Below are 24456 nucleotides of genomic sequence, written 5' to 3' on the forward strand. Positions count from 1 at the left end.
CGCGGGGGGCGGGCGCGGGGGCGGGGGCGGGGCGGGCGCGGGAGCCCCAGGAGCCAGACGGCGCGCGCCCCGGGCGTGGGGGGCGGGGCGGGGCGCGGGGCGGCGGGGGCGGGGCGCGGGGCGGCGGGGGCGCGCGCGCGCGCGGGGCCGCCGCCGGCTCGGCTCGCGTCCCCTCCCCCCTGCCCGCCCCCGCCCCCGGGCGGCCGGAGACGGCGGCGGCGTCTGCGGGAAGCCGTGTGTCTCCGCAGTGACGTGGGCGGGCCGAGGGCTCGGTGACGTCAGAGGGCTGTGTGTAGCGATGTGTGTGGGGTTCGGAGCGGCGCCGGCACAGCCGAGGGGAGCGGGCGAGCGGCGGCGGCGGCGGCGGCGGCGGCGGGCACAGGTGCGGCCCGGGTCGCGGGGGACGCGGCGGCGGGCGGCGGGGGCGGGGGGCGGCGGGGGCGCTGGGGCCGGGGCAGGGCTCGTCGGGCGGCGCGGGGCAGGGGCGCGGGGCGGGGGCGCGGGTCCCGGTCCCGGGTGCGGTCGGGGCGGGGGTCCCGCGGCGGGTCGCGGCTCGCGGACCCCGGGCGGCGGGCGGGGGCGGGGGCGCGGGGAGGGCGCGGGGAGGGCGCTGCACTTGACCCGGGCGGTCGGGACCCCGAGACCCGGGCGCGCGGCGCTCCCCGCCCCCCCCCCCCCGACCGTCTGCGCTCCTCGGGGATGCCCCGGGCGGCGGGCGGCGGGCGGCGCGGGGATCCCGGCTCGCGCCCCGGCCGCCCGCGGACCCCGCCGCCCCGTGGCCCCGGCGGCCGGGGGTGCAGCCCGAGGGTGCGGGGGTAGCGCCCGGCAACTTCCCGCGGCCGGGGCGCGCGGGGCTTTCCGCAGCGGGGGGCAGCGCCGGGAGGGCGCGCGGGGTCGCCCCGAGACTGGGGGCTCCCCCCCTCCTCCCCCTCCTCCCCCTCCTCCTCCCACTCGGCGAGCACAGCCCGAGGCGTCCCGGCCCGCCCGCTCTCGGCGCCCCGTCCGGCTCCGCGCAGGGTGGGTGGGCGGGCGCGGGCCGAGGATCTCGGGGCTCGGGGCCCCCCCGCAGGTCAGGCCCCCCCGCAGGTCAGGCCCCCCGCCCCCCGCCCCCCGCCCCTGCCCGCGGTGGGCGATCCGCGCCCTGCCCTGTGGCCTTGGGCCGCCACCCTCTGGGTCCCTCCTAAGGTGAACTGCTGGGAGTTGGGGAGGCAGAAATTTCCATTGATTGGATTTCTTTCGGATTCTCGCTCAAGAAGGAAGTGGAAGAAGAAGCTTTTCTCTTTCCCTCTTCCTCCATTTGCATTCTTTGTGAGGTCTGTCTGCCGTGTGTGTGTGTGTGTGTGTGTGTGTGTGTGTGTGTGTGTGTGTGTGTGTGTGTGTGTGTGTGTGTGTTTTGTCCGGGATTAGTCTGGTTAAGGATGGAGATTCCCAGGAGTGGAGTCCGGGAGCTTTTGGCTTCCATGAAGCACATTCACTAACCTTTTAAAGGGAAAGTTAATTTTTGCCTACAGTCATTTCAGAAAAAAAAATAGCATACGTGGACTAGGTGAATCCATGCACTTAAAATCGCAACTTAGTTCCATGTGGTAGATACCTTAACTGCTATCTGATTTTTTTTTTGGGGGGGGGGATGAAACTGGTATATATATATTATATATATATATATTTTTTTTTTGATTAAAAGATGAAGTAATGGATTATTGTAAAGTGGCATACCAGAGAGAGCCTCTGGTACTGAGTTTTGGGTGAGATGATCTATCCAAAGACTCTTTCTATTCTGAGTTGGAGTAGCCCTCCCTCTCCCTTTTGAGGAAGACTATTGCTCCCTTTGCCCATTCTCCAGATTGCTTTCCTGTTTAAATGAAGCTCTTCTACTTAACTGTTGTTAAATTTAAAGAAGTCGCTCACGTCCCCTTTGGTAAAGTGAACTCAGTATAAGATTAAGAAACTAGTTTCACACTGACCCTTTGGCCTCTGGAGCAAATTCAGATATGACTCTCCCCCACCCCTTTCTCTTCCAGATTAATTAAAAGAAGAATGAACAGTAATCCATGAAGATAACTGGGCGATTTTTTCTTTTTTTCTTTTCTTTTCTTTTTTTTTTTTTTTTAGGTGTCGTTTTTAACTGTAGGAGTTCAAGTGGAGTCAAAAGCTCTTCCCACCGGTGTGAGGATTTACACAAGCCTTCAGTTTATCAACACAGACCAACAGATCATCACTTTTAGAGAAGATACTTTTTTCCCCCCTTCTTCCTTTTTTGGTGTCCTCGGTGCCAAAAACTAATTTCGGGAGCGACGTTTTGATTTGTGTTTGTGTCCAGGTTCTGTGACACAAGTAATCACACAGACTTTTCACATGTTTTGCCTAAAACCAAACCAAACCACTGCATTGATTCTGGACCTCTTGAATTGAGAGAATCGAGGGGTGTACTTTAATGCATATATTGGAAGAATTAAGAAAAAAGGCTTCTTCGTAGGTGTGCCTCTCGAAATCATATTCTCTATTATTAGCGACAAAAGACAAAAGTTCATAGCGCTGGCAGTGACATTATGCTAGAGTAGAAGCAGAACCAGATCAAGTTGCAAAATCTATTGAGTAAGGGGATTTCTCTGAACATTGAGATTTTCTGTGAGAGCAAGTTACCCTGAGTGTTGACACATGCTGCTTTTCCCTCTTCCAGTGAGTGACTGAAGGAACAATGCACATTTCAGACTTACTCATTTAACACGACAGTCTTTAGCCATGGCAAGCCTGCAGGCAGGTTTTTCCCTGGTGCAGGGCTCCAGTAAAAAACTGAACGGGATGGGAGATGATGGCGGCCCCCCAGTGAAAAGAATGATGACAGACGTTCACGCAAACGGGAAAATGGCGATCAACAGCAAGATGCCAACCGTGAAGAAGGAACACTTGGATGACTACGAAGTGCCAATGGAAACTGACGGGGAACATGTCAAGCGAACCTGTGCCTCTGTGCCTGAACCTTTACGTTTAAACCCCAGTTTGAAACACACTTTGGCCCAGTTCCATTTGAGCAGTCAGAGCTCTCTGGGTGGCCCAGCAGCGTTTTCTGCCCGCTATTCCCAGGAAAGCATGTCCCCCACCGTGTTTCTGCCTCTTCCGTCTCCTCAGGTTCTTCCTGGCCCACTGCTCATCCCTTCGGACAGCTCCACGGAGCTCACCCAGACTGCGCTGGAAGGGGAGTCCATTTCTTGTTTTCAGGTTGGAGGAGAAAAGAGACTCTGTCTGCCCCAAGTCTTAAATTCGGTTCTCCGAGAATTTTCGCTCCAGCAGATAAATACCGTGTGTGACGAGTTGTACATCTATTGTTCTCGGTGTACTTCGGACCAGCTTCACATCCTAAAGGTCCTGGGCATACTTCCATTCAATGCCCCATCCTGCGGACTGATCACGTTAACTGACGCACAGAGACTGTGTAATGCTTTGTTGCGGCCACGCACTTTTCCCCAAAACGGTAGCGTACTTCCTGCGAAAAACTCATTGGCCCAGTTAAAGGAAACTGGCAGTGCCTTTGAAGTGGAACATGAATGTTTGGGCAAATGTCAGGGTCTCTTTGCACCCCAGTTTTACGTTCAGCCTGATGCTCCGTGCATTCAGTGCCTGGAGTGCTGTGGAATGTTTGCACCCCAGACGTTTGTGATGCATTCTCACAGATCACCTGACAAAAGGACTTGCCACTGGGGCTTCGAGTCCGCCAAATGGCATTGCTATCTCCATGTGAACCAGAAGTACTTAGGGACACCCGAAGAAAAGAAACTGAAGATAATTTTAGAAGAAATGAAGGAGAAATTTAGCCTGAGGAACGGAAAGAGAACCCAATCCAAGGCAAGTTTTGTTTTGTTCTGTTTAAATAGTGATTTTGAATAATGGCAGAGGTTCACTTTGAAATCAAGGCTATATTTAGACTATTGCTTAATCTGTGCATTAAGAAGCGGTTCATGCTCACACAACACAACAAAAAAATACTGGTCTCTGTAATGTGTTATGTTTGTGTTACACATTTTAGGCTATAAAGTGCTTTCCTGTGTGTGTGTGTGTGTATGTGCTCGTTTGATCTTCCAAACAACCTAGTGCAAGAAGTCGGATTATTCCCATTCTACAGATAAAGAGAATGAGGCTCAGAGAGATCAAGTGGCTTTCCTAAGATTATACAGCCAGGGAGTGGAGGATCTGGGGTTTCTTTCTCAAGTCATGTTCTCTTTCTTTTTCACACATCCTGCTTTTTGATGACTAGATCTGTTGTTGTCCTAGGACTTGAGATAATTTACACTTTGGTGTTATTTCCATTTGCAAATGGTATAATAGCTAGCCAAAACAATCCTGGTTGTAGGCTTCAAACAGCATTTTTCAAAGGTAGATCTTGGATTTCTAACACTGTTTCTGTACCTGGTATTTAGGCTTGATCGGTATTGGAAATACATGGAAAAGGTAGATTTATCTGAAGAATCTGTGATTCCAGTAAGCAAGTTTTTTTTTTTTTTTTTAAAGAAATAACTTTAAAAGAATATGATAGCTTTAGAATAAAAAGATTTTTTTAGACTAAATATTATATAAAAGTCTGTCAGTATGGAGATCGTAAACATGTTTCCACCACATTATCTGGTATCTGAAGATCTTCATTCTAAGAGTTTGAATGCCCGGGTAAAACAAGATTTGGGTTATTAAATATCCAGTTTGTTGATCTGGTTTTTACGTATACTTTTCTACTTGATTAAAATCCATATACGAGCTAGCACTATTTAACACTTACAATGTGGCAAATGTTCTTGAGCGGTTTTACGTGTATAATTTTATTTGATTCATACAACAAAAGATTGGCCATGTTTCATTTTAAGAATCTAATTTTTCCACTCTTAGTTTTTATTTCTCGAAAGAATCTCTGCCTTTTCTACTTCACAGAAGAAATGAATGAGGCGTATTAAATGACTGAGGCTTATTCACAGCAACATTAGAACTTGGGCTAGAGCCGAAGATTTGGTGTCATGTGCTTTATTATGGTACCTTTAAGGTTTTGAGGGAAATTTAGTTACAGTTTAGTTTTAGAACTATGATTTGCTTCTGAAGCTCAAGAGGGTAATTTCAGACTCGAATTCAGGATAGTTTGCTACTTGCCATTTCCAAAGGGTCAGCACTTTGAGATTCCTTGCCTGTGGCTACTAGATAAGTGTATATTGTTCATGTGCAGTTATTGACTGATTTTAAAGCAGGATTGACTTCAGGCCAGTTCCCAAATTGCAGGACTTGCTTACAGCTGGATTGGTCCCACGCTGAAGTTTGTGCTTGGAAATTATCTACATTCTCAAAACGAGGCATGCTCCTTTTGATATTTATGGTATCTTGCCCTAAGTCAATTAGGGGCCCTACTCTTACATGCCCGTAGGTGACCACATTACTTGCCAGATGTTCTTGCTCCAATGATCTTCATTGCTCTAACATAAGCATTTTTGGGATAAACTACTTTGCCTGATATTCCTGCTCTGCGTTTGTGAGAAAAAGCATCTGAGAGCCAATGACAAAGGTTAAAAAGAATAAGATGATGAATTTACTTAACCGAAACTGAATGTGCCAGGATTTGGGTAAAATTGAAACCATTCTTCATCTGGATGTAGTCCTTTATTGTCTCAGAAATTATTTATTTGAATTCATTTTTTTATTTGGGAAGGTCCAAGATTTTTTCCTCCACCTTTTGGCTATGTTATCTTTTTGCAGATTTACTTCAGTGTTTTGGCGTATTTTGTTAGTATTTCCAATTTTATGTGAATTTTCAGCAATTTAAGGAAATTTAGGAAAATTTCTAGTAATCAAATCTTTAGGAAAGAAAACTTTTGACTTCATGTGTATGTGTATATATGCATATATATATACACACACACACACACACACATATACACACATATATATGTATATACTTGAGTGGTTTATTATGCTTGCCACTTCATATTTTGAAAGTTTACTCCTTAAAACTTTGTGAGGTAGTTCTTTCTTGAAGGTCTGTGAACAAGGCTTCTCAGATGAGATACCAGCCCCAGATGGGTCACATGTTCCAGGTTGTATAACTAGTGGGTGGTGGAGTCAGGAGTCGAATGCAGTTCTTCTGACTTGACGTCTAGTAATTTTCACAGCTTTTCCCTAAAGCAAACTTAGTAGTAGAAACTGAATTTTGAGAAACAGTAACTTTTCCTATCAATTTCCCTAAGTATACTGGTTCATAAACACTGTATTAACTTGAATTATAGACTAAGGTATATAACTGGGAGGGGGGCGGCTAGGAGATATCCTTGACTGGGGAACATTTTTTATTATCTTCTGTGAGTCAGTGAGTCGGTTGCCAAACAAACCAAGTAGACCCAGAAGAAACTCATTTGAAAAAGTCAAGACAGGCTTTCTTTCTTTCTTTCTCTCTCTCTCTCTCTCTCTCTCTTTTTTTTTTTTAAGTACAAGAGTATACTAAATATATTAATCTCTTATGTAAAGTACCTTATGCTTACTGTGAATGCTAATGTAATTCAATATATTGTGATAATTCAGTATGTTTATATAGTTAACATAGTCAAAGTATTGTCTTAGATTGAAAAAACAAAATTAGGAAACTCAATAGGCAGTTGATTGAAATGTAGCAACTGTTAAACTATTTCCAAGGGTGGAAATTATATTAGTAATGATCACCAAACTATTTGCATGACTAATAGCTACATTTAATTTGCATAGTTAGTAGCTATATTTAGATGGGAGAAATAAGTGGTATAAGGTCAGTGTTCTAAGTGAGGAACTGGCTCTATGTAGAAACCAAAGGTATATTTTGAACTCTTTCTTACTCAGGTCACGACAAGAAACACATTTGATTTTAGATCTGCCTAGGTGGCTTTGCAAGATGGTGCTCTTAAACTATTTATTTCTTCATATCACCAGAGCTTTTTGTGCTTTTTGTTAGAAATATGGTTATTGTATTTTACCATGTGTGAATCTATGCAAGAATGCCCTATTTCTTTTCCAGTCTTCAGTGGGTATTATTTATTTGATCTAATTCTGATTTTGTTGATCTTACATTTTTGTCTATGGATAAAAGGTTGCTAAGCAAGTTGATCATTTTTAAAAAAATATTTATTTATTCATGAGAGACACACAGAGAGAGGCAGGGACACAGGCACAGAGTGAAGCAGGCTCCATCCAGGGAGCCCGATGTGGGACTTGATCCCGGGACCCCAGGATCACACCCTGGGGCTGAAGGCAGCCGCCCAACCGCTGAGCCACCCAGGCGTCCCAAGTTGATTTTTTAAAAAATTTATTTATTGAGAGAGAGAGTGTGGACACCTGTGAGTGGGGAGAGGGGGAATCTCAAGAGGAATCCCAAGCAAACTCCATGCCAAGCCCGGAGCCTGGTGCTGGGCTTGATCTCATGACCCCGAGATCATGGCCTGAGCCGAAATCAGGAGTGAGACGCTTAGCCAACTGAGCCACCTAGGTACCCTGCAAACTGATCATTTGTAAATAAAATTTGGAGGGTAATATTTACTTAAGATTATTTCCAAGCAAGTTAGAAAAGCCCCCTTGTAGTCATAGGTGGTTCTTTACTATTACAGAATGTGTCTGACAATCTTTAAGGTAAAGATGGTGTATATGCCCTTATGTATTTTTTTAAAGATTTATTTATTTATTTTAAAGAGAGGAAGAGTGCGAGTGCACGCATGAGCGCAAGTGCACCTGTGTTCAGGAGTGGGGGGACAGGCAGAGGGAGTGTATCCCAGACCCCTTGCTGAGCGGGAAGTCCAGTAGGGGCTCCATCCCTACAACCCATGAGATCACGACCTGAGCCAAAACCATGAGTCAGTCACTTAACCTAGTTGGTTTGAACCACTCAAGTGCCCCATGCCTTGATATTTTTTTAAAAGAGTAAAATTTAGATTTCTAACATTCAGACTTGATTACTCTTATGTAAGTAAAATATTATGGTTTTTGCTCAGGAGAAGAAAAAAACCCTATAGATTATCTACAGTGCAAACAAGATGATGTAAAGATATCAACTAAAACTTTTTTTTAAAGCCCATTATATGTTTTGCTGTTTTTAGTTTTGCATTTTCCTTTCAGTTCATCATTTTTGCAGAGGTCACTGGAATAATAGTACAAAAAATTTTTCCCGTCTTGTAAATGGTTTTCTTTTGTTTAGGAAGTGCATTTCTTAGTCCAAACCTAAATGAGGTAAGGAAATAAACTAGAGAAAATGGGCAACTACAAACAGTAGTGTTGAGACAAAATGTGTTCCAGTAACAGTTGGGGCACATTTGGTGGTAATCTGTTATATCAGAGATATAGTTTGCATTTTGTTATTAGCATAAGTTTTGATCAAGTGGGGATAAAGTTAGAATCAGATTAAGTGTTTGTGCTCACATGGGGGACTAGTATGAATATTTTTGTCTAACTTTTAAAATTAATAATTAACTTCATGAGTTTAGAGACTTTTTCTTATTTTTCCAGAATGTAAGTTTAGTGCTTGGCACATCAAAGGCACTCAGTGAAATCCTTTTTTTAGTTGCATAAATTTTTGAAAAGCAACACTGCATTATATTTTAGAATATTTGGAGTTTTTTAGAAAAATGATGGTTCTATCTGGAAATAAACACATATGTAATTTGCAGATAAACTGTTGAATGAGATAACTGACCCAAATAAGAGAATAGAAGTGAAAGCATTTTGGAGGTTAAGAGTCTAGAAGTGTAGGGTGATGCTTCAAACTGTTATTGAAATATTGAATATATATTTGGGGACTTTTCCTTCCCCCACACCATCTTCTTGACTTAATCTAGAATTATGTGAAGATATTTCTAATACAAATAAAGTAACTGAGTATTGGGTTAAAATGTACTCACTCTTAATTATTTGCACTCAATTATACTGGTTGGATATTTACTTACTAAAACGAAGTTACGCAAGAAGAAAAGTCTGAAACAGGTCTATTATAAGAATTATGTTTGTAAGGACAAATTATGTTTTAGAAGGATGGTTCAATGAAGTCTTAGAACGGCTTTGGGAATAGTGCCCCCTTATGGTTTAGAAATTACAGAGCCTGTATTCGTTTTTTTACAATTAAAAAATGATAAAACATTTATAAATGTTAACACTTCTTAAAAAAGTTTATGATGAACTTAGAAATTTATTCTTTTTGGTCTGAGAAATGGGGAAAAATTAAACTTCAAGGAAGAAGATAAAGGGTAGACCTGAATCAATGTGTAGGCAGCCAATAGTGTTCTCATAGCTAATATGTATTAAAATTTATGCCACTGGGAGAACAAGGAAGTAATCAAGAATTGGGTTAACTTTAATCTCTTTAGAATTCTGGAGAGGAAAGTGTGGAGCTGGAACTCAATTTGTTTAAGAGGTAGAACTAGTTTGGGAATAGCTTTAGTAATGGCTAGAACCTTTATCTTGTCCACATGCAGAATTTTGTTCTAATGAAGGATCATAACATAAAATAACTTAAAAATCTTATTAGATTGCAAAGCAAAAAAAAAAAAAAGAAGAAGAAGAAGAAAAGAAAATATATGATTAAATTCTAAACCTTTTCTTAAGGTGTAGTTTGCCTCAATCACTAGATAAAGTATTACAGCACTATGCAAGGCAGAAAAAGGAATGAATAGGAAAAACAAAATTACTTTAACTCATTTTGATTTCTAGACTTAAAAGTGGGTCACAGAAATATGTACATAAAAATGAAAGCCAGGCCCCCTAGGGCAGGAATTTATCTTCTAGTTTCTGAATCTAGAATGTGGTAGATGTTTAATAAAGGTTTAAATAACTGAATGAAAAGTCTTTCTAGCCCCATAAAGTTACCAGTGATTTTCGAGGATAAAAACAGTTTTAATTTTAAAGTGAAGTGGCATTTTTTTTTTATTTATGGTATTGAATTTATTTTGAGATTTCAAATAGCACTATAAGTGCATATTTTGTTTATGTTATGGGGACAAGGAATACAAAAGTTTAGGAAACTCACTAAAGACCATTTTGGTAACAGTAGAACTTTTATTCCATGTCAAAAAGTTATTTTTGGTGTGATTATGAAAGCAATATAGGCATTGTAGTAAATCCTAAAGAAGCCCAAAGAAGAAAACAAATTTTTTTTTTTTTTTTAATTTATGATAGAGAGAGAGAGAGAGAGAGAGAGAGGCAGAGACACAGGCAGAGGGAGAAGCAGGCTCCATGCACTGGGAGCCCTATGTGGGATTCGATCCCGGGTCTCCAGGATCGCGCCCTGGGCCAAAGGCAGGCGCCAAACCGCTGCGCCACCCAGGGATCCCGAAAACAAAATTTCTTAATTCGTAATTGTAACATAGAGTGATAATTCCTTTACATATGTAATACTTTGTAAATCTGTGCAAAAACACTGGCGCAGTACACAGGTGTTCTTAATACAGGACCAGCTGTTGAAATAATACTTTTGGACCAATTTTAAGACAGTTCACTTGGAGCAAGGTTTTTCTAATTGCAATTTGTCGTTCATGTAGTAGGCTTTTTCATCTGGGCTTCCATGAAAGGAGAATTAAGCCCTACAGAAAATGACCTGAGTGATGGTTTCATCAGTTCTCCTAAAGATGGTTTATAGTACCATTCTAAATGCTTTAGAGTGAAGTTAATTCGTTGCATAAAATGGATGCCTTGGGGCATTTGGGCATGTCTCTTGAGAACCCCAGTTGAGAAGGGCCAGGAGGGTTATGAAATCAATTTAGAGGGTCACCAGCATTCAAACAAAATGAAATAGAGTAAAGTAAAAAATAGACTACATTGCACATAATAAAATTAATCTACATTTTGATATTGTCAACATCCATTAATTGAAGGCGAAAATGATCTGAGATCATAATTTTTTAAAAAAGCATATGTGCTGAAATGGGATAGAAAAGCAAAACGTTAGATTTATACAGATATTTTAGTGAAAAGACATGTATGACAGGAAGATTGCCAAGTTATTGTAATATTAAATGGATTGGACACTGTAGAATTCCAGTATAGAAAATTTTATTTTTAGGGGCATCTGGCTCAGTTGAAGGAGGAGCATGTGACTCTTGATCTTGGTGTTGTTAGTTCTGTGCCCACATTGGGTATAGAGATTAACTTAAATAAATAAATAAACTTAAGGGATCCCTGGGTGGTGCAGCGGTTTGGCGCCTGCCTTTGGCCCAGGGCGTGATCCTGGAGACCCGGGATCGAATCCCACGTCGGGCTCCCGGTGCATGGAGCCTGCTTCTCCCTCTGCCTGTGTCTCTGCCTCTCTCTCTCTCTCTGTGACTATCATAAATAAATAAAATAAAATAAAAAAAATAAATAAACTTAAAAAATTATTTTTAAAAGTACCTGGAACTTATTTTTTATTTTTTTTAATTTTTATTTATTTATGATAGTCACACAGAATGAGAGAGAGAGAGGCAGAGACATAGGCAGAGGGAGAAGCAGGCTCCATGCACCGGGAGCCCGACGTGGGATTCGATCCTGGGTCTCCAGGATTGCGCCCTGGACCAAAGGCAGGCGCTAAACCCCTGCGCCACTCAGGGATCCCTACCTGGAATTTATTAACAGGACTTATCAGTTTTGCTCCTTTTCCTTCACATTGTAAAGAGAGTGATAACATGCTACTGACTTCACATGGTTTTGTTTCCATAAAGGATTTCAGATAATAGTGTACCTTATAAAAATATGAGCCTTTGCTTTTCCTGTGAGCATAGTTAAGCACTTTAAACTTAAAATTGGTTTTGCGAGATAGTTGGTATCTTTCAGTGTGGGGGAGCAGCAGTCATTGCTGTAACTCCCGAAGATCTGTCTTTGGTAAGTTAGTGGAGGTGCTTAGATCATATTGTTTCAGTTTTGCATTGTGTTGATTAATCTAATAATTACAATGAAGCAAGGCACAAGGCTAAGTCTTAAAGTCTCTTAAGTAGTTATTTGCTACCTTGCAACACTATTCCTATTTTCGGTTGAAACACTCATTCACAACATGTTGGAAGTATTGAGGAAACTTGATCCTTTAGTGAGAGATTCAGTTTCTTTCAGTAGGAGTTGTTGGCAGCTGTGTAGTAGGGTGTCTTTGTGTCCTTCTAAAATCATTTATTGGCCACTTGAATGTCTTGGTATTATAATAACACAGTACAAAGATCCTGACAAGTCTATTCATTATATACCTAAGAAGCTATTGCTTAGCTATGTATTCAGTTATGTGTTTAGTAAGGTTGCTAATGATTTACGTTGGGCTTGTACAAAGTAATGTATACTTAATATTTAATATGTATTATATTCTGCTTCTTGTGTAAGCACATCAGAGGGGTAGTCTGTTAAATTTACCAGTCTGCTAGTCCTTTGTATGCTTACTGTCTCATGAATACCACAATTTAAGCATTTATCTTTTATAGCTCTTTCTAAATTCTGTTTTAAAAAATAATTTTTCCACATATTTAAAAAATTTAATTTTGATTTTTGGTGAGATTTTGGCAGTCCCACCATTATGTTGAGGTATTACCTTGATTTCTTTAGTTCATTAATGTTTGTCATTCATTAAAGATAATATTAGTCTGATAATTGCAATTAAAAACTAGAGTGCCGCCTAAAAGCAGTTTATTATTGGAGGTAAGTCTAAGAATTGTAAAGGATATTTATTTATTTATGTAAGTACAAAATGGAATGTTTATATATGAATAATGCTGAATAATGCTGAGTGAGTGGGATTGCTTTTGTATCTATAAAATGGCAACTAATTTTTTTTTTTTTTGTAAATGAAATCAAGTTCTCTAAATTATTTGTCATTGTAAGACTAATAAGCATTGTGCCACCAAAATACAATAGTTCTTTATGAGGAAATCTGATTATCAAAGGATCATGTGTGTATAGTAAGTCAAAATTTAGAGGAACTTTCATAAAGCATTTCCTGATGTTTACTTATTTAAGATGAACTCTTCTATACATTTTGGAATTGTTTAAATTTTGCTTTCATAGACATTATTTGTTGTTTAGTGACTTAGAGAAAGAACCTTTGGAATGAAATAATATGTCTGAAAATTTTCCTATGTGTTTCAGATGAGGATGCCATCTGTTCATTTTGTGGTAGATAATGGTGGGGGAAGTTGGGCATAAAAGAATTTTAAGATGTTTAAGGCTCTAACTTAAGATACTAAGTGATCTATTTCTCTCCTTTGCCAAGTAATGTATTCTATTTTAATGTTTAACTACACAAAGTAAGTTATTCATTCCTACATTGAAAGGTAAGATAAGAGGTGATAGATGCTCATATCTTGGTATCTGATTTTTATTCCTGATCAGTAGTAGCATTACTGCTGTGCCATTTAATTATATTGTTCTTTTTTTAAAGACCTAATTTGTATGTTGACACAAGTGCAGAATAGATGAGAAAATCTGGCATGCCTGTGAATTTTCTGTTGTATAATATGTGCTTTTCTTAATTGTTTTTAACATACAGGGTAAGTTGTTATAAATGTGTTTATGGCTTACCACATGTTGGGTAAAATTAAATCCCAACATCTTATCATGGTTAGTGTTACATATTTCCCCATCATTTATATTATTTAATTTGTAGATCTGATTTCTAAAAATACGCCCAGAGACTGTTGGGCTTCTTTGGTACTTCATGGAGTAGAAGGATATTGAATGTGAAAGAGCCTGTCTTCTCAGTTTCACGGTAGCAGAGTAACCTGATAAAAGGCCACCGTGGGAATTAATGAGCTAAGCCGTCATTCAGATTTTATTCAACAAATAGATACTAGTTCCTGCTATATTCCAGGCATGGTGCTAGGTACTGGAAATACAAAAGTAAGGAAGATGGTCCTTGACCTCAAGCTGCTGTTGAAGTGGAGGCTGGATAGCCACTTGTCAGGGATTTTGAATGAGGAATACAGACATTGGCTAGCGGACTGCACGAAGGATCTTTAAGGAAGGTTTCTTTAGAACCTGTAGACTGTGATTTTATTAGGTTGGTGTGAGATTAGAAAATAAAGGACAGAAATTAGGGATGGATGTTTAAAATGCTAGCAATTATTTATGGTGGCACCTGAAGTTTAGAGACCTAGAAATAAAGATGCACTGAGTTTGGATCGTGAATAAAAGTAAAACTTAACACAAATCAAGCTGTAGAGTTTTGAAATGAATGTGATCAAAATTGAGTCAGAGATTTCTTTTTTTTTTTTTAAACTGAGTCAGATTTCAGGTCAAGATCTTTGGGTGAGGAAGTTTAGAACTTGCTATTTTAAAGATTTGAGATTCCAGATATAATAGAAAAAAAAACTTTTGAATATATAAGTCAATTTTAGTAAATTGAACTTTAAAAATCTGGGAACAGTTGATATCTTGGGCAGTACATCCAGAATTATTTTAGATATGAAACTGATTTAAAGTGGAACTTGCGGGATCCCTGGGTGGCGCAGCGGTTTGGCGCCTGCCTTTGGCCCAGGGCGTGATCCTGGAGACCCTGGATCGAGTCCCACGTCGGGCTCCCGGTGCATGGAGCCTGCTTCTCCCTCTGCCTGTGTCTCTGCCTCTCTCTCTCTGTGTGTGACTATCATAAATAAATAAAAATTTAAAAAATCTTTAAAAAAAATAAAGTGGAACTTGCTTTATTTTTTAAATAATGAGCTTAACAAAGGATTTCTAGAAAAAAAAATTCTCATTTAATTCAGGCTGATGTCCTATCTCATTGATTTGTTAGAGTGAGCTTATCCATGCTTATTAACACCTCTTGTCATACAGTGTTGGGGTGAAAAATGTTCTGCCTAAGTGAATTTTCTGGATGATGAAGCTACTCTTTTTAGCAGTGTTTTTTTTTTAAACCTTTTTCATGAATTCTAAAATGTCTTAGTTTTCAGTCTAAGTGGTAGGTATATAGTTAATGGTTTATATTATTTATAATTATTTGTATACAGTATAGTATTTATATCTGGTATATATATTGAATATAACTATGTCACGTTAACTCAAGACTTCTTAAATATCAGTTACTGTACTGGGTTGTGATGAAGGTAGAGAACAATGGAGATATTTTAAATTATTTGCCCTTGGCTTATGATAAAGCTCTCCTATTGTCTTGCTTTTTGAATCAGTTTTTGTGTCTGCACCTTGTAATTCTCCTCTCTTTAGGCTATCAGCTGTCACCTGGCATCTATCATTTAGTATCTATTGCTGGCATTACCTTTTCTAATTTACTGGTAGAACGGAGCTATAGGTTGAGAAACTGTGTCAGCAAGTGATTGGCTTATTTTATAAATAAGAATTTGATTTTGCCTCAGATTCGGAACTTCTTTAGAATATTTGATCTGGACTGTGAGTTGTTTTTTTTTTTAAAGATGGTATTTGTTTATCAGAGAGCACGCACGCACAAGCGGAGGGCGGAGTGGTGGGCAGGCGGAGGGAGAAGCAGACTCCCCACTGACCAGAGCGCCTGATGTGGGGCTCAGTCCCAGGACCCCAGGATCTTGACCTGATTAAGCCACCCAGGTGGCCCAAGTTTTTTTTTTTTTTTTTTTTTTTAATTGTATAGAGCCTAGAGGCCCTTATGGAATACTGAACTCTTAAATCCTTTGAAAATACCATTATGTTCCCTAATCTGATGGTCTTGTCAGTTTTTCAAATTCCTGTTCATTCTTAACCAAAATGTTGATCTTCTGCCAATAGAAGTTACCATATTTTTTTTTTGCTTTTCATTGGTCTTAAATCATCTCCTGATTGGTCACATTTTGTAATGTTTGCTTCAAAAGTGGTTTCCTTTTCATTTTCAACCCATTTTGTTTTGGCTGTGGGTTGTCCGATTTCTTTGGAGTTTCTTCATTCTAATTGTTTTCCTCCATTAGCAGGAACTCCCCCAATCAAACCATGGACAGTTTATGAATAGATTTTGCTTCAATCACAATTGCTTACATCTGTAGATCTGTTTCTGTTCCATTTTAGTAGTTTCTTGGTTCTAAACTGGAATATTAGGACATCAGACAAAATAGTTTTCCTAATTTCTTAGTATTTGGTGGCTGTCCTCTAAGCACTGAATTATTGGGTGAGGATGTCATTTCCCATACACCTTACCTAGTTGAAGAAGAGAGTGGAGACTTTCGGAGGAATATCCAGCACTCCTTTTTGTCTCAGTTTTTCATTATCTCATTCTCCATTCTATCCTCTCTTATTCCATTGGGGTTGTCCATTAGCCTCCTGTCTTTATTGCTCTCCCCAAACCTTGTCTCCTTTCAGCTCCCTCCTCTACTACATGAGTCTTGTTCCCCCTTTAAGAAAACTATTTTCCCAAGAGGGCAGGGTAGTTGCTGTGATTTGAAATAGGATGGTGGTAGTGGGGAGGCCATATAGGACCAAAATAAAGGAGAAGTTCGTTGTCACGGGTTGTTTTCTTTCTCAGTATCTGAACTTCAGTTTTCTAATCTATAAAATGGAGGTCATGATACCTACTTAAGTACTTGTTAGAATTAAGTAGGATGTATAAAGTTATTAGGTAGATAGATGTTCATTAAGTAGCCAGTTACCTCCTCCTTTTCCTTTATTCACATATATGGTTTGAGGAAATATGGTTTACGGTAAGTGTTAGCAAACACAATAGTTTTGAGTTTAGCCTGTTTTTTTTGTGTTTTTTTTTTTTTGTTTTCCCCTGGTGTGTAAGATGTTTCTTAGGGATCAATTGCCTGGTAAAGGAAGGGAGGCAGGATTGTGTGGAGGGAAGGTAAAAATGTGCGCTGCCGTCTGTCCCATCGGTGTTTTGGCCAAGTGGGCAGGGAGCTGTAGAGTGAATAATGCCCATTTGAGTTGTACCATGTTAGGCTAAAATGGCTGCTCCTTTGGACTCTTCCCTCCCTCCCTCATATCAGGCACCGTATCAGCTGCCTAGAGAAAGACACAAGCCAGCTTTGAGGAGTTTGCTCACAGGCTGTGCTGCTCAGGTCCAAGCCAACTTCTTGAGGCAGACCCTCTGTAGATCTGTAGAGTTCTCTCTGGGCAGCTCTCTCTTCCCGAAGGCTCTATCAGCCTTGGTCTTTCTGGACGTGCTGTCCCGTCTCCTCCACTCAAGGTTACTCTGTGAGGCTCTACCTGGGTTCCCTTGTCTTTTTAATTATTGTTTTTCCTTTTTTTTTTTTTTAACGTTTCACTCTACTTTTTTTTTTTTTAAATTATACATCTACCTATTCATCCCTCTCTCCACCTTTTTTTACTTCCAGTTTTATTGAGAAATAATCAACATACATTACTGTGTAAGTGTGAGGCATACAGCACGATAGTTTGATTTGCAGATATTGTGAAGTGATTACCACAGTAGGTTCAGCTAACATCTATGCTTGTAACACAGTCTGTCTTGGTCTCTGAGGTGCAGTGGGGTGCTTTAGCCTCACCGCTTCCATCCTCCCATTTTATAAGATGCTCTCAGTGTGTCTTGTTCTTGAATAGGGGTTCGTTTTTCTTGTGAAGGGGAGCAAAGTGAAGAACAACCTATGTTGCCATCTTAGTGACATCACCCCCCTGGCAAAGTATTTATTGATAGAGACTGTTATCTAATCCACTAACATATACTGTAGGGAAGGGGTATATGCTCTCTAATTGTGGCAGCAAGAAGAATCTGAACTTAACCAAAGCTGTTGTACATTTGCAAGGTGTACTATTTAAAACGGATTTTAAAAATAGATTCCTTAGTACGAAATTTTATGAAATTCTTTCTGATAATCCATGTTTCCATGCATTGTTTCTGTTATGGGACAGTTCACGTGGTTTTGAGTGACAAGATTTGGTACTTTAAGGGAAAGCTGCCTTATTAGAAGAGGACTCTCAAGTAACGTGACTCTTAATAGGGTTCTCCAGACGCATCCAGTGGCCCTGTCAAGTTGACACATAAAATTAACCATCATGTATTTCCTCAATGAACTTTTCCTTTCTGCGTTTTTCTACAGATAGATACACCATCAGGAATGGAATTACAGTCATGGTACCCTGTTATAAAGCAGGAAGGCGACCATGTTTCTCAGACACATTCATTTTTACACCCCAGGTGAGTGGGTATTGGCTCATTTGTTTGTTAATTCATTCATTTGTTCATTCATTCATTCAACATCTGTGTGTCAGGTACTGTTTTAGTTCCTGGGAAGTCATTATTTAGCTTTAGGCTTGTTAATGAAATGAGTCATAAATTGTGTTGAATTTTTGAGATAACCGTTTTTTTGTGTTTTTATGTTCTTTCTAGGAATTTGTTATTTCCCTTTCACCCTAAAGTAAAAATTGGAAGTTTTTCTTTAATTGCCTTACTTCTCTTTAAGAGGTAAACCAACTCTACAAGGGTTTGGTATGCAACTTTGATATTTTACAAAGAAATGTTTTGAAACTCAGAAGCTTTCATAGTAACCACGTCCTTCAAAATCCAGCTTCATGTTTTCAATAAAAATGCACCTTGGATTATAAACTTTTTATTTATTCCTAGATTTTTATTGCTGTAGATACATATTCTCCCCAAACATGGTAATGAAGCATCTCAGTCTTATTTACATTTGCAGAGTTCCTACCATACCTGTTGTGTTTGAAATAAGTCTTTGGGCAATATTAAATCTGTCAGTTTTCTTAGCAGAATACTGAGTTTTCATCCTCAGAATTCATGTAATTAGTAAAGAAGAACAGAGATTACTGTATAAAAAAAATGAGATGTAATGACTTAGAGTTTAGGGAATGAAGTAGTACATCAGTAAGTGGTTGCATCTTTTGGCTAAAGGTTATACAGATTACAGTTAATATAGTACTTCAGTATCTAGCTTAAATTTGTTCTATGGGTCTCTCAAATAATCTGAACAATTTTATGTTTTATGTGAGCTTTGAGCAAAATTGGTAGTTCTCCCTTCAATCTTACTTTTGTACAACTTATTGAGGTTTTATCAAATTAAGTACTAAAGTATTTCAGAAAAATTACTCTGTGGGGTTTGAAACAAGTAGGACTGCCCAGCCTCAGTAGCTTTGTGGTATTCAAAGTGCTATACAAGAAGGGCCCTGGGAGCTCCTCATCAGGCCTGTGGTGAATCATGAATCAGGCCATAGCCTTCTGGTGTGGGATTGAATCAGCCTGTATAAAAAAAAAGAGCAAGGATTCCTTTCTTTGGACCTGTAGCAGGCAAGAAAATGGTAGTGCCTGGTCTTTTTTCTTTGTAGCATAAGCCTTACCTATCCAGGGCTATTAAACAGCTCTAAAGTGCTTCATGCTTTTAGTTCTCAGGTGGTTTTGAGGGAAGGAGATGAGACTAATTTTCTTTCCCAGTATCTCTCTAGTGTTTAGAAATTACTTTTTGCAAAATAACAAAAATTACTCAGAATTTTGCACTTACTCTCTAAAGTACTGAAATTTTAAAGAATTCTTTTCTATGATCCTTATTTTCTGAGTTGTTACGTTGTCTGTGTTAGTATAAAGTTTTTTAACCATAGAAATAGATTTAACATATTTTGCTTTTTACCCAAATATAATATGTGTCTTATTTTGCCTTTCTGTGTTTTTAGCTACTACTTATACATGTGTGATAAAGTGGTTGCCCCAAATGTGTCGCTTACTTCTACTGTATCCCAGACTAAAGAGGTTACAAAGACAGAGGCAAGTAGGTCCATACCAAGACAGTCAGAGAAGCCTCATAGTAGTGGGAAACATCAAAAGATGGTGTCTTACCCAGATGTCTCACTGGAGGAACAGGAGAAAATGGATTTAAAAACAAGTAGAGAATTATGTAGCCGTTTAGGTAAGTATTCAGAAATTATTTTTTTAAATCATATATCTAATAACTATGTTTATTCATCGTTTTTAAAGAGGATTTCTATTTAAGAGCATGTTCCAGATAATTGAAGCTTTTATCTTAAAAAAAAAATGTACCTTTTAAAATTCTGAGTGACTACTTAGAACCTCAGTTCTTACCCCTTTTTTTTATAACAGTTATAGCTATAGAGGCTAATGATATGTGTATGTAGGCTACATAGTTTCATACTGCAAGTGATTTTTACGTGATTGTTTTTTCCTTTTCCTGCCCTTTTTTGCTGTCAGTTTTCTTCAGAAGGTCCTTTCTAATTTGCTGTGAACTGCGAAGCCATTTTATAAGTATATTGGGGCACCTGGCTGGATCAGTTGGTAGAGCATTGTAACTCTTGGTCTTAGGGTTGTGAGTTCAAGCCTCACGCTGAGTGTAGAGCTTAAAAAAAAAAACAAAAAACCAAATATCTTAAAAAAAGAAATAATGCTAAGAAGTACGTAAGAATAGTTAAGTATAGGACTCAGGGAAACTTAGCCATGTGATAAGCAAGAATTGAAGAATTGAAAACTCATAGCTCTAGGAGCCAGGCAGATGGCATAAAAGCAGAATGCTGGCTAGACATCTTTCAAAAAAAAAAAAAAGAAGAAGAAAAGCTGTCTAGTTACAGTGTCTTTTAAAATACTGTGGACCAAATGAGACATGTCTGTTCAAAGGCTGCCTATTTTACTACCTATATAGCAGCAGAGCTTTGCTTACAGCTTAGACAAGTGTAACAGTTATTTCAGCTTTCTTAGAGAAGTTGAAGAGCCCGTTAATCATTAACTGTTTTAATAGGTAATTGAGATTCTTTGGGGGGTTTCTGTACTTTAATTATGAGATTTTAAAAATTCAACTTTCTTTGGATTTAAATATGGCAAACTATAATTAGAATGTACTATTATGTCATATTTGTGTTATATTTTATTTCCCAATCTAATTCTAGTGACTTTTAAAAAATTGTTGGTAGAGTTCATATACTATAAAATATACCCTTTTAATTAAGGGTGTAATTTAGTGACTTTCAGTAAGTTCACAAAGTTCAATAATCACAACTGTTTAATTTCAAGACATTTTCATCATCTCAGAAAGAAACCCTGTAATCCATTAGAAGTTATTCTCTATTTTCCTCTTTCCCCAGCCTCTATTTATTTTTTGTCTTTATAGATTTGTCTATTCTGGATATATATGAAAAATATTATGTAATATGTGACCTTTTATTGTCTGGCGTTTCACTTGGCATAATATTTTTTTAGTCCATGTTTTAGCTAGCATATTTTAGTACTTGTTTTCTTTATATAGTTTAATAACATTCTGTTATTGTGTAGATAAATATACTACATTTTGTTTACTCATCAGTTGATGGACATTAAATTGTGTCCACTTTAAAAAAAAAAATAGGCTCCATGCCAAACATTGGGCTTGAACTCATGACCCCAGGATTAAGGAGTCCAATGCTCTACAAGTGAGTCAGCTGGGTGTTCCGAATTGTGTCTACTTTTTGGCTGTAATGAATAAAGTTGCTGTGAACACTTATGCACATGTTTTAATGTAGACATGTTTTCATTACTTTTGGATATGCATTTAGGAGTGAAAGTCTGGGTCATGTTTAACATCCTGAGGGGCTGCCAAACTGTTTTTTAAAGCAGCTGTACCGGGATCCCTGGGTGGCGCAGTGGTTTGGCGCCTGCCTTTGGCCCAGGGCGTGATCCTGGAGACCCGAGATTGAATCCCACGTCGGGCTCCCGGTGCATGGAGGAGCCTGCTTCTCCCTCTGCCTGTGTCTCTGCCTCTCTCTCTCTCTCTCTGTGACTATCATAAATAAATAAAAATTAAAAAAAATCTTTAAAAAAAAATAACATCCTTTAAAAAAAAATAAAGCAGCTGTACCATTTTCCTTTCTACTAGCAGTTTATGAGGGTTCCAATTTCTTAGATCTTTGTCAACACTTGTTATTGTCTCTCTTTTGATTATAGCCATCCTAATGGTTGTAAAGTGGTATCCATGGTTTTGATTTGCAATTTTCCAATGACTAATGATATTTGGTGCCTTTCTCTGTTTTATTGGATCTAATCAGATCTTTTGCCAATTTTTAAATTGGGTTGTCTCTTTACTATTGAATTATAAGTTCTTTATATTTTCTGGATAGTAGACCCATATCAGATATATGATTGCTATTCTATCAGTTGTCTTTTCATTTTATTGTTGGTATTTTTTGAAGCACAAAAGTTTTATTTATTTTTTATTTATTTTAGAGAGAGTATGCATAAGTGGAGTGGGAAGAGGAGAAGGAGGGAGAGAATCTTAAGTAGGCTTCATGGTCAGTGCAGAGCTGGAGTTGGGGGGCTCAGTCTCACAGCCCTGAGATTGTGACCTGAGCTAAAATCAAGAGTCAGACGCTTAGCCAACTGAGCCATGTAGTTACCTCAAAACACAAAAATTTAAAAATCTGATGATGTCCAATTTATTTTTTCTTTGGTTGCTTATGTAGGTGTTATGTTTAAGAAACCATTGCCTAATACAAGGTCACAGATTTACATATAAGGGTTGTAGCTCTTACATTTAGGTCTTCAATCCATTTTGACTTAATTTTTATATACAGCGTGAGGTTCAGTCTCACTCTTTGTATGTGGATGCAGTTGTCCCAACATTATTTGTTGAAAAGACAATTCTCCCCTGATTGAGTTGTTTTGGTGCCCTTGTTGGATACCGTTTGCCCATAAAAGTATGGATTTATTTCTGGACTTAGTATTTATGCTAATACTACACATAGCCTCAATTTCTGTAGCTTTGTAATAAGCTTTGAAATTGGGTAGTGTCAGTCGTAATAGTTTATTACTCTTTTTCAAGATTGTTTTGGCTATTTTGGATTCCTTGCTTTTTCATATGAATTTCTGCATCAGCTTGTCAATTTCTGCCACAAAGTCAGCTGGGGTTTTGATAGGAATTGCATTGAAAAGGTAGATCAATTTGGGGAATATTACTGTCTATCTTAGTCTGTTTAGGCAGCTATAACAAAAATACCATAAACCGGGTGGCTTACACCACAAACATTTACTTTTTACAGTTCTGGAGGCTGGGAAGTCCAACATCAAGGCACCAGGAGGTTTGGTGTCTGGCAGAGGCCTGCTACCTGGTTCATAAATGTTTGTGTTCTCTTCAGACACATGATGGAAGTCCTCAGGGCATAGATCCTATCATGAAGGCTAATTATCTCCCAAAGGCCCACCTCCTAATACCATTATTTGGGGCATTAGGATTTCAACAAATGAATTTTGGGGTCACTAACATTCAGTTAATGATACTATCTGAACAATATTAAATCTTCCAATCCATGAACATTGGATGCCTTTTCATTTATTTAGGTCTTTAATTTTTTAAATGATGTTTTATAGTTTTCATTGTATAGGTCTTGTACTACTTTTCTTAAATTTATTCTTAAGTATTTCATTATTTTTTATTTCATATGAGTTTTTTCACCATTTCATTTGTGGGTTGTTCTAATGACTTTTTAACAGTGATATTCATTTTTTTGTTACTTCATTTTTGCCTCTCAAAGATCCATCAATCTCAAGTAATTCTGCAAGTAAAAAGAAACCTGAGTCTACCACTTGCAATTTCACCAGAGACACAAGCAAGTCAGGAATAGACCATGATACTGTGGCTTCATCTCCACTTCTTGTCAAAGATATCATTTGTGAGGATGACAAGGGAAAGATCATGGAAGAAGTAATGAGAACTTATGTAAAACAACAGGAAAAACTGAACTCAATTTTGCAAAAGAAGCAACAACTTCAGATGGTAAAATTGTTATCTAAATGATAATCTATTATGAAAAGATACTTTTTGCATATTCTCAAGAAAAGTCAAGAGAGGTATTATAGACGTGTTTAAGATTTAGAGTTCTACACTCATAAGCAGGTTTTTTTTTAATTTTTAGAGAAAATAGTTTTCAAGATAATTACTTTTATATAAAACTGATATGACAGCTGAACTTTAGATGTTTTCTGTCCTGTTTTTTTCTGTATTGAAATTTTTAGCATGATGGAAATAAAATAAAAGTTGTATTGTGATTCTTTATATTACAGGAAGTTGAAATGTTGAGCAGTTCAAAAGCCATGAAGGAACTCACTGACGAACAGCAGAATTTGCAAAAAGAGCTTGAATCTTTGCAGAATGAACATGCTCATAGAATGGAAGAATTTTATATTGAACAGAAAGACTTAGAGAAAAAATTAGAGCAGGTAATGAAGCAAAAATGTACGTGTGATTCAAATTTAGAAAAAGACAAAGAGGCTGAATATGCAGCACAGGTAAGAATTACTCAGTTTGTATAATGTTGCCCTTTCAGTGTGGAAATTGAAGGTGTTACCTTCTCTATTAAATTACTTTTTGTCAAGTTCATTTCATTGGGCAAGATTTCAAAATAGGTAATTCTGTTAAACACAAGTTTATGGCATATCATCCAAGATGATTTTTTTAAGTTTGATTGCTTTATTAAACTTTCCTTAGGTTTCTGTAGTTTAGTTGCCCAAATTGCTAATCTCTAGCTGTCTGAATATCAAATGTTGTATTATCTTAATATATAGTAAATGGGCTTTCAGATCAACAAATTAACAGACATAAACTGTTGCCCACTATGTTCAAAAGCACTTGAACAAAA

The 24456-nt window shown here is 38.8% G+C and overlaps 1 protein-coding gene across 1 annotated transcript in view; it reads left to right on the forward strand.

Annotated features, from left to right (window-relative positions):
- The first annotated feature begins 243 nt into the window (after positions 1-243).
- Positions 244-24456, forward strand: part of SKIL (SKI like proto-oncogene) — a 28924-nt gene continuing 4711 nt past the window's right edge. The window contains exons 1-6 of the mRNA XM_055308399.1: positions 244-382; positions 2022-3847; positions 17941-18034; positions 19519-19751; positions 23353-23594; positions 23882-24106. Of these exons, the coding sequence (XP_055164374.1) occupies positions 2743-3847; positions 17941-18034; positions 19519-19751; positions 23353-23594; positions 23882-24106 (1899 nt within the window). The 5' untranslated portion in view covers positions 244-382; positions 2022-2742. The remainder of the gene's footprint in view (positions 383-2021; positions 3848-17940; positions 18035-19518; positions 19752-23352; positions 23595-23881; positions 24107-24456) is intronic.

The sequence above is a fragment of the Nyctereutes procyonoides genome, unplaced genomic scaffold (genome assembly GCF_905146905.1).
Source record: "Nyctereutes procyonoides isolate TBG_1078 unplaced genomic scaffold, NYPRO_anot_genome, whole genome shotgun sequence".
NCBI classification, from domain to species: Eukaryota; Metazoa; Chordata; class Mammalia; order Carnivora; family Canidae; genus Nyctereutes; species Nyctereutes procyonoides.